Here is a 10,526-nt window from a genome sequence, read left to right as displayed (position 1 = left end):
ACACACACACACACACACACACACACACACACACACACACACACACATATGTATGTATGTATTTGGATCTTTGGGAAATTACTTGATTCTTTATTTCCTTACTTATAACATGAGGAATAGTAATGCTCATTTCATGGTTCTGCAGCCTGATTAAATGAGATAATACATATAGAGCATTCAACACAGTGCCCAATACAGTGTGCACTGTGAATGGTTGTTCAATTCCGCAACTTGCCCATGGAGAAAAAGGAGTGAGACCACTAGCCTCAAATCCCATATAGAACAATTACCTTATAACTAAACAATTTGGAGGTACAATAGAATTTATTATTATGTGACTGTGCCTACAGTCAATATTAGGCACACTAGAGATGAAACACAGAAGCCTGCATGTACCAGGAATGGGCTTTCAACATCATTTGGTTGGCAATAGGCTGTACACATCATTCATGATGTTTCTATTAACCTATTATCGTTGTTGTTATTTTTCTTAAATGACAGTTTAAGTAACCCTCAGCATCCTTTTACACTGATGTCAGGTTCAGCATGCATGAATTACCGAGTAGAAAACAAAAACACCAAGTCAAAGACTTTGGCGGGAGGGAGGAGATTATATGAAAATGAATTCTGCTCAAAAGGCTAGCCCCGTGTGGCCCTGCACATTATTACACAGGCGCACACTACCAGGGCTCACTGCTTTATTTTCTAATCACTGTGTTTTCAAGTCTGACTTCAAGATCATTGAGTGCTAAACTGTCTCTTTATCCCCAAGCAAGGTCAGCTTCCCAGCCTCCCATACAACCAGGTTCATGCTGGGATAAAGAGGAAGGTAGGAATGTTAAAACAATAATGCTATGGTCTGAGGCCAGCAACGGGTAATCAGATCCTAGCAAGGTAGAGGCTGTTACCTGTGAGATTATTGGAAGAAAATAGGCCTAGCTTGCAATGACTTAGTTTGTTTCTACCTTCCTTGCTTTTTTTCCTTTTCATTCTTCCCCCCAGTGATCTGATGGAGTAACTCTTTTCCTGCATTCATTTCCCTTAGGGTCACTAAAATGCTTTGTGTGGGGCACCAACTGAAGATGCAAGAGCTTTGGTACTACGGCCTAACCCATTGCTGGACTTGAACCCTAAGTAGCAAGCTTAGATGGATAGCATTGGTTAAGAAAGCCCCCTATATCAAGCCTGTAATCCCAGCAGTTTGGGAGCCAAGACGGGTGGATCACGAGGTCAGGAGATGGAGACCATCCTGGCTAACACGGTGAAACCCTGTCTCTACTAAAAAAAATACAAAAAAAACTAGCTGGGCAAGGTGGCGGGTGCCTGTAGTCCCAGCTACTCGGGAGGCTGAGGCAGGAGAATGGTGTAAACCTGGGAGGCGGAGCTTGCAGTGAGCCAAGATCTGGCCACTGCACTCCAGCCTGGGCGACAGAGTGAGACTCTGTCTCAAAAAAAAAAAAAAAAAAAAAACGGCCCCTATAGTTCAAGCCCATACTGCCATGCCTCAAAGAAGGTCCAATGTTTCAAACTTCTGCAGCATGAAATAGATAAATTAGGAGGCTACTGTTCACATTAAGAAGAGATTCAACACAGGTTTCTCTAAACAATGAATAGAACATTCCATATATTATTTGGAATACATTCAACCTTTCTGAGGAAGCATCTGAAGAATAAAACAGAAGACAGCTGAAGTGGTTTGTACAACATCAATGTAAAATTTCAAAGTGCTTGTGAACATTTGTTATTCATATTTAGCCAGTGTGTCTTACCATAAGATCATGCAACCTGTTTTTACCCCAAATGGATAAAACCCACAGGGGGTAAGGAATGGGGTAGCCCAGACTTTTGATAGGAGCATGAGCTCAAACAGAACATACTGCAGTAGACCAAGTCCCAAGGCAATGAAAGCTAGAATCACAGTCTAAGGATCTATCCAATCCATTGTGGGGGACAGCATGGAATCCAGAGAGGAAAGTGATTTGCTTAAGTGCACACAACAATTCAATGGCAAAACTGACACTGGAACAAGACTATGGGCTCCAGCAAGTCGAGACCAAGCTTCAGCATATTTGTCTTGCCAGTCCCCTGTCCTTTCACTGTGGGCTAGTTTAGCTCTCTGTGGCCAGATCTAGATTTGGCTTGATGGGCATTGGTGTGGAGCCCCAGAGGCCACAAGGAAGCAGATCCATTTGCCCTCATCAGGAACCACCCCAGCCTTTCCACTTCTCCCTACTCACAGCCTGGAGGCATCAGGAGAGGACGTATCCCGGGGCTGGACTCAACTACCCAGGATATCCCAGAATTATACTTCTGCACTAGCCAGAAATAAACCACCATGATTTTGCTTCCACCTTCACAGATGAAAAACAAAGGCTATCAGATGGAGAGGCCTTCAACTTTCAGTACCCTTCCTCTTATAACTTATTCTTACCCAAACCATCCTTGCCAGCTTCCTCACCACCACAGTGGGAGACGTGTCTTTTTTTCTCCCTGAAGCCAATCCTTCCACTTGTGCACTGGAGTCCAACCTGTCCAGCCTAAGAGACATTCCCTTCATCAGTTGTCCCCATCACCATCACCCTTTCCCTCTCCCACTGGCTCTTTCCCATTTATATTTAGGCACAAGTTGCTATCATCTTAAAAGAATGAGCCAACCAAAAGATTTGACATCTTGGGTGGATGAAAGGAATGAAAAATACAAGGAAAAAAAGATGAAGGGAGGGAAGATGAAAGTTACAAAAGAAGGAAGGGGAAAACCTAGTCTCTAGTGACCCTAAGCCCTGATTTGTCCACCTCTGGGTACTATACATTCTATCTGCTTCCTCGCTCAGTCAAGCTTCCTCTTCCCTATCACCTAGAGGCTCCTCAATCTAATGCCATCCAGCCTCCGCTCCCACCACTTCACTGAAGCATCATCATTGACCTCTTCTTTCTAAATACAAAGGAAATTTTTCCTTCTTATCTCATTTGATCTCTCTACTGCATTTGGTTCTATTGGACATTCCCTCCATGAAACTTACACTGCCCTTGGTCCCTTGATCTCCCAACTATTTGAGAAATACTCCTCTGTCTTCTTTTCATGATCCTTCTTCTATTGGCCCTTTAAATAGTCTTTCTCAGGGTTCCAACCTGGGAAGATTCTGGGATGAAGTAGATTAGCTTAACCAGATTTCATGTAGAGACAGATGAATAGAAGGAAGATTCTAATAGCTTTAATTACAGCTCCTCTATTTTCTCCCTCTAAGAGCCTGATAGGATGGCTCAGGGTCAGTTACTTTCTAGAATTAGCCCAGTAGTGGGATTATCCTGAGGCACTCTTCCTAGGTAACCATTTCCATTCACTTCCTTCTCAGTCCAGAAACTAACTCAATTTCACTCTCATTCATTTCACTGCCTCAATTTCACTTCCATCTCCTCCATGCTATTTCCCAGATCTATATCTCCAGCTCAGAACTCTCTCCTGAATTCCCCAACCAAACATGAACTAGACATCTCCAAGTGGAAGTCCCCATGGCACCTCAGACATAATTCTCACAAACTCTACTTCCCTGGCGCACCCATCTCAGTGATGACACTCACTAGCTGGAGCCAGAAAACCAACTGTGCCTTCCTTGATCTTTTTTTTTTTTTTTTTTTTTTTTTGAGATGGAGTCTCGCTCTGTCACCCAGGCTGGAGTGCAGTGGCACGATCTCAGCTCACTGCAACCTCCGCCTCCCGGGTTCAAGCGATTCTCCTGCCTCAGCCTCCCGAGTAGCTGGGATTACAGGAGCACACTACCACGCCCAGCTAATTTTTGTATTTTTAGTAGAGATGAGTTTTTGCCATGTTGGCCAAGCTGGTCTCGAACTCCTGACCTCAAGTGATCCGCCTGCCTCACCTCCCAAAGTGTTGGGATTACAGGCATGAGCCACTGCGCCTGGTCCCTTGATCTTTCATTGAACCTGCCCCATGCTCAGACTTAGTTATCAAATCCTAGGGCATTTACCTCCTTAGTGTTTCCCATATCTATCTAGTTCTCTCCTTTCCCACTGTCCTTCTATAACTTCAAACTTATTAACTCTCATCTAGATTACTGCAATAGTCTCTTAACTGAAATAGAATAAGAAAGGATAGCATAGAAAGTATAAGAGTGCAAAACATGAAGTAAGGAAAAGTGATGTTCGGTTTTAGTTATGACTACATATATGTATATGTGAACTGTGCAATGTGAAAACTATTTATCACTGTAGGTCCTCAGAACTGATCCTAACAGGGCTGGGTAAGTGTCTAAGCTCCCTGTAAAGCCACATGTAGCCATTGAGCACTTGAAATTAGCTAGTCCAAATTGAGATGTGTTGCAAATACAATATACACATTGGATTTCAGACTTAGTACAAAGAAAATAACATAAGATCTCACTAATAATTTTTATATTGCATGCTGACATGATAATATTTTGGATACAAAATTAATTTCACCTTTTTTTAACTTTTAAAACTGTGGCCACTTGAAAATTTTCAATTACACATGTGGCTCATGCTGTATTTCTACTGGGCAGAGCTGTTTTAGTGTTCTGGGCCAGTATGTGCCACCCACAATGGGGGCTTAAGATCCACTCAAAAATAGATTGATCCTTTCCATGTCCCAAAATATGTTTTGGGGTCAGCAAGTGAAACCTTTTATTCAAATGCAGGGACTTGTCTTAACTTTGGGATTGGGTTGACAGAGTCCTCCCTGCCGGGAAGTACTTCTGCTCAATGGATAAAATACAGCTCTTAAGAAAGTCTAATATGTTAAAGTCAAACTTACAAAAAAGCTCTCTTAAGGGATTTCAGCATCCTAGCATGCTTCCACAAACCAAACTACTACCTTCTATTAAATGGAAATGCCCCTTTAGGGGCAAGGGCTTTGGATTCACTTCTTTTATTTCTCTCCACAGCACCTGGTGCATTGCTGTGTCTGGAAGTGGTTAACCACCTGGCTGACTGTGGATCCCATGGGTAAGGGGGATGGTAGGGGTTGGTAAGGATTGGTAGGAGACTCACTTTTCTCTCAGTTATCTTCCAAAGCTCTGCATTGCTAAGTACTTTAAATCTTCCTCACTGCCTGATTGAGGAGATATACATGCACTCTTTCGATTTCTATATGCTAAATCACCAAAATAAAACACAGAAACTACCTATCATATTTGATTTAGATTTATTTCTTCCATAAGCGCTTAGCATTAGGCAAATAGGGGTTGGAGGGGTAGTGAGAGAACAAACCTAAAAGAATCAAAGAAACTAATTGATTGATTCCATGCTAAATACAACTGACTAGTATCAATTTGCAAGACATGGATGTTGCATTTGGATAGAGACCAGCAGGAAGATATCTAATAATAACCTTAGGCAGAATTCCAGTTGACCACAGTAAATGCCCAAGGAAGCTCATGTTTGTTTATTTTCGCCAATATTGCACATTAAGAGTGTTTCACTTTAAAATGTATGCTGTTCTAGGTGGCTAAATAGATGGCGATATTAGCAAAGGAAGCCATTGATGTCTCTGGAAATCTGATCATCTTTCTGAACACTAGCAGATGAGCATGCTACCTCCAAACTGACATAATGAACCTTCTGCAAGACAGCAGTCTCTTGGCACTGCTCCGCTTTGAAGTTAAACCCGAAATGAACTCCTCCTGCTAACGTGGCATATCGACCAGCCCTTTTTTATTTCCAAGGCCTTCTCAGTTGATCCATAGTATATCCATCTTCATGGAAGTGACTATTGCAGGCTAGAATTACAATTCCTTCTGACAACAGAATGCACCTCTAGAAGAACTTGACCAAGGTCATTAACCAAATCCTCAAGCAGACAACTTTCAGGGTGGCTGGGCCTTGTTAGAAAGGGCTTCTGGGACACCTGCTGAGCCCAGAGGATCTTTCTAGGCATAATCTGAGGGCTAGGAAGATATGAGGACACAGTCCTTGCTCAGAGGAGTCCTTGTATCTCAGGAATTAGGTTTCCAAGAAGGGCTATTACGTCATATCACCCAAGGTCACTCAGTTTCTCATCTTGACAGTCAAGCTTATGAGTCACCTTGCATCGTGTTTAATCAGGAAAATAGTAAAGAACAGAAAACAAGTCAAGAATCAAGAGTAAACATTGTAACAATGTAAAGAGTTCTCAAAAGCATCTCAAATCAGAGCACCATGGTAAAATGGTAAGGGTAGTAAGATTACATTCCTAAAATACAGGCTCTATCATAAAACCTAGGTAATGTTTTTGTTATTTCTTTTCTAATTTCTTTATCAGAGTTATTGCATTCTATTTAATCGTCTCCTTTCTTATATGTTCCTCTAATGAAGAATAAGGCAGGTAGAGAAACTACAAGTATTCCTGTCAGAAAAACTTCCCCCTGAAATATAATTCAATCATATCCGCAATATTATTATCAATTTGTTACTTACAGGGATCTAAAATATAGACTGCTTTAAAGTCCTATTTATTCACTCACGTATGCCAGCTCCCCACTTCATTTCAGCAACTGGGAGAAGGAGCCTGACCTCTGAAGGAGAATCCAAGTGTGGAGCTTCAATCCTAAACAGGCCCCCTGCAAACATTTCATACACTTTCCGTAGTTAGTTAAGCAACTCAGTAGCCACACTCTGATGATGGCTGTGGTGTCAGTGACCCACATGCAATTTGGAGCTATATGCCTGGGTGCTGGGAGAAATGCAGAATTTATACAATTTGAAATATGAAGACACTAGCAAAGCTACAAGATCAACAGAAACTACTAAAAACCAGAAAGAAATGTTAATTTCATGTTTTCACTTGCTGCTCACTCTCTTCATCAACAAACTTTTTTATTAAGTAGTTAGCATGTGCCTTCATTATTAAAGTAAGATCATTAGCAAAGTAAAGTTAGGCTATGAAGTATAAATCTAAATTTAGAATATAAACCTACAGTGATCAAAGTTAGCTTCTAAGAGAAGGGACTTTAAAAATTTTAGTAGTGTTTTATAAATTGGTTGCAAGCCCCTATTTCAACAGTCAAATTTCAGTAGCCCATGATAATGATGAACAACATGGAAAATTTTGTATCATAAGTAAATCAAAGCAGGTGCTTCAACAGTTCAACTTCTGTACATCCCTCTCATACCTATGCATGTGTATGATACACACACACAAACACACACATACACACACACAAACCAGAACTGCCAAAAAGATGGGAAGGGAATGTATCTCATTTACGAGTATGTTATAGAAGAAAGATCTTCCACTTTTCAGGTGTAGAGCTCTGGGTTCAAATCCTAGCTCTCCCCCCTTCAAAGCAGTGTGACCCTTGGGCAAGTCACTTACTCTCTCTGAACCTCAGTTTCCTTATTTCTACAATGGGTGGGAGGTGAGGCTGTAGAGCACATTGCCAGCTTAGCGTGGTTCTTGTGAGTTACCACCTGGAATAAGCTGTCACAAGTGAAAGTGGAAAGGAACTTGGCCAGGCGCAGTGGCTCACACCTGTAATCCTAATACTTTGGGAAGCCAAGGTGGGTACACCTGAGGGCAGGAGTTCGAGACCAGCCTGACCAACATGGCAAAACCCCTTCTATACCAAAAATACAAAAAAAATTAGCCAGGCATGGTGCTGCCCACCTGTAATCCCAGCTACTCAGGAGGCTGAGGCAGGAGAATCGCTTGAACCTGGGAGGTGGAGGTTGTGGTGAGCCAAGATCGGGCCACTGTACTCTAGCCTGGAGGACAGAGTGAGACTCCATCTAAAAAAAAAAAAAAGTAACTTGAACTTTCTTCTTTCCCTTAATTTTCTCTGCCCATCTCCCTCAGGCATTAGCAACCAAGAAGCAGCATAGCTAAGAGGTAAAAATGGAAGGAAAACTAGTAGACAAAAGAGACTGAAATGATGCACAAACTGGAGCTGGATGCTGCCTTTCTCTCCTCTGCCCTTTACCTCTGTCAGGAAGGTATGTGATGCAAATTTGAAGATTGCGGTTACTTTAAAAAATACATTTTTGGGTGAGCATGGGCACACGCACACACACACACACACACACATATATATATAGTGCTGTGTGGCACAAGCCTGTAATCCCAGGTACTTGGGAGGCTGAGGCAGGAGGATCACTTGAGTCCAGGAGTTCAAGTTTGAGGCCAGCCTGGACAACAGAGTGAGTCTCTCTCTCTCTGTATTTATGTATATATATGTATATGTGCATATGATGATCTTGTAATATGCTTTCAGTGGTCATTTTTCTTTATGCTAAACCCATGAGTTGTTTAGTGACTCAAAGGAATCCCTTAGTAACAAACTTATTGGGATGGTTTGTGTCTCATGAGAACATAGACACTACATTGTGTGTCATTCAGTAAGTGGCTAAAGTGTTAGGGCACAGTTACTATTAAACTGTCCTAAGAGAAAATATTTTTAAAAATAGAAGCATAGGGGAAAAAAAGTCCACAGGGCTCTAATATAACTTCCTCTGTATTTGTGCTTTTTAGGAAGTTGTTCTAAGCTCCTTTGAACGCTTATTAACTCGTATTAAGAAATAACAGTTTTATGGTGGGTTGGCCTTCTCAACTGTGAGCCCTAATTTTGCAGGTTCAGAGAAAATGCTACATCACAAAATCCTTTTTTATAAAACTCTTCCCAGGGTCAAACTCCACAGCCAATCAAAATAGTCCACCTTTTAACTTGAGGGAAGTCGCTAAAGGAAAGGATAGCTTTAGTGTGTCTTTTGGATTGGGGGGCTCAAAGAGAGGTCTCCCCAAGTTCCACAAGACTTCGGACCACAGAAAACCCACCACCCATGCGTGTTTTTGATTCCTTGAGGACACATGCTGCGGTGGTTGGGAACGAAGTTTCACACCTACCTAAAAGATCATGACCAGTGGTAGAGAAACGACCAAATTTGGGAGAGCAGTTACGGTGCAGTTATGGAGGCGGAAGGACGCTCTCAGTACCCCGTTTCCACACTTTCATTCTTAAAGGCATGCAGCCCCTTTCTAAATAAATGTAGTGTCCCCAGGTTTCCACTACCTGAAGAGAAACCCTCACAGCACACTCTGGAAATGTTTTACAATTCATTTTAAATGCGTATTATTTCTAAGTAAATCATTGAGGGACTCCTATGTATTTATTTATTTATTTTGAACATTTTCAAACGGATGGGGAAGTTTTGCTTCCATGTCGTTTCCATTTTTTTCCCCCAAATTGGCATTAGGCACCAAAATCAGTTGAGGAACGAATCATTCCTTAGCTAGAATTTAAAACTTAACAAGGGACTCGTCCCGAGCTTGGTGAAGAGAATACCATTTTAAAATTGCACTGTAGGATTTTTTTACCTTCAGACAAGAACACACCTAAAAGGAAAAAGGCCCTCCCCTCCTCCCGAAGCACAAAAACACAGCATATCCCAAGCAGCCCGTTTCCTACCCAGCCAATACAATAACGCTTTGTAAACTGAGAGCAGCGCCCGGTATAGAAGCTAAGTATAAACAGCTGAGAAGGATTAGGCGGTAGCGCTCTTCTCATTTACATGAAAATCCTCTAGGCATCGTTTTCCTCGCTGGCTGCGGGCGCATAAGGAACTCTTTTATGCCATAGCCACGCATACATTTCCATCCTTTGTCTTTACTTACCAGTCGAGGCTGTGGGCATGTGTGCTCTATTTCCTCCATGGTTTCTGAGGGAGGCTCATTGGAAAGGGATTTTGGGATACCTGTTTCTGACTCAGCATCAGTGGTAACTACTGGCATGGCCAGTGAATGCTCCCTCTAGCTCTACACCCTCAGAGAGTCTCCTCCCAGGCAGAGAATGTTTTCTTTGTCACGTATTTTTCTCCCCGCCACCCTCCACCCATCCCCCGCTTCTTCTCCCCTTTTTTCTGGCTTCCCTGGGGGAAGTAAAGAGGTTACCCCCCCCCCGCCCCTTTCTCTCTCTCTCTGTCAGAAGGCAAAAGGCAAGGCCTCAGTTTATCACTATAACAACCAGACGACACTGAAGCGGCTGGTGCGGGATACAGTAGCTCATTTGCATAGAGCGCGCTGGTTGGCTACTGTCATCATAGTACCACTCCGCCGGGGAGAGGCCGGGCCCCATTGGCTGGCCCGCCGTACCCACGGGCCCGAACTTACTGCTTTTGTTTCTTCTGTTTAATTCAGTTGCAAAGGTCTCCGTCCTCTCTGGGCACGGGACCCGGGCTGCGCCACCCAGATAACATAAAACCGCTTCCTGAGGGGCCTAGGGCGCCTTGAGAAACAACATAGCAGACCTCCACTAATAAAGGACCGTGTCCTTGGGATGAGCTGGTGCATGATGTGCCATAGTCAGGATATTTGCCAAATAGGAGTCACCCTGAAGACAAAGCCACTTTTGGGCCCAAATTCATTGTGCTAATTGCCAGTGAGGGGCCCCTCCGGGCATTCACTATGGGCACCTGAGTGTTCACCCCCTGGACTTCATGCAACGCGAACCCTGGCAGATCCCCTTGTGGCCTGGTGTAGCCCTGGAGCCCTCCCCTGGGGCTGCCCTAAGGGGAACTTTGAA

The 10,526-nt window shown here is 43.0% G+C and overlaps 1 protein-coding gene across 1 annotated transcript in view; it reads right to left on the bottom strand.

Annotated features, from left to right (window-relative positions):
- Positions 1–9,970, bottom strand: part of PCYT1B (phosphate cytidylyltransferase 1, choline, beta) — an 86,905-nt gene extending 76,935 nt beyond the window's left edge. The window contains exon 1 of the mRNA XM_023202587.1: positions 9,620–9,970. Within this exon, the coding sequence (XP_023058355.1) occupies positions 9,620–9,736 (117 nt within the window). The 5' untranslated portion in view covers positions 9,737–9,970. The remainder of the gene's footprint in view (positions 1–9,619) is intronic.
- Positions 9,971–10,526: the final 556 nt, after the last annotated feature.

This window comes from Piliocolobus tephrosceles, chromosome 12, assembly GCF_002776525.5.
Source record: "Piliocolobus tephrosceles isolate RC106 chromosome 12, ASM277652v3, whole genome shotgun sequence".
NCBI lineage: Eukaryota > Metazoa > Chordata > Mammalia > Primates > Cercopithecidae > Piliocolobus > Piliocolobus tephrosceles.
Note: the sequence above shows the minus strand (reverse complement) of the source record. Positions and strands in the feature narration are given on the sequence as shown.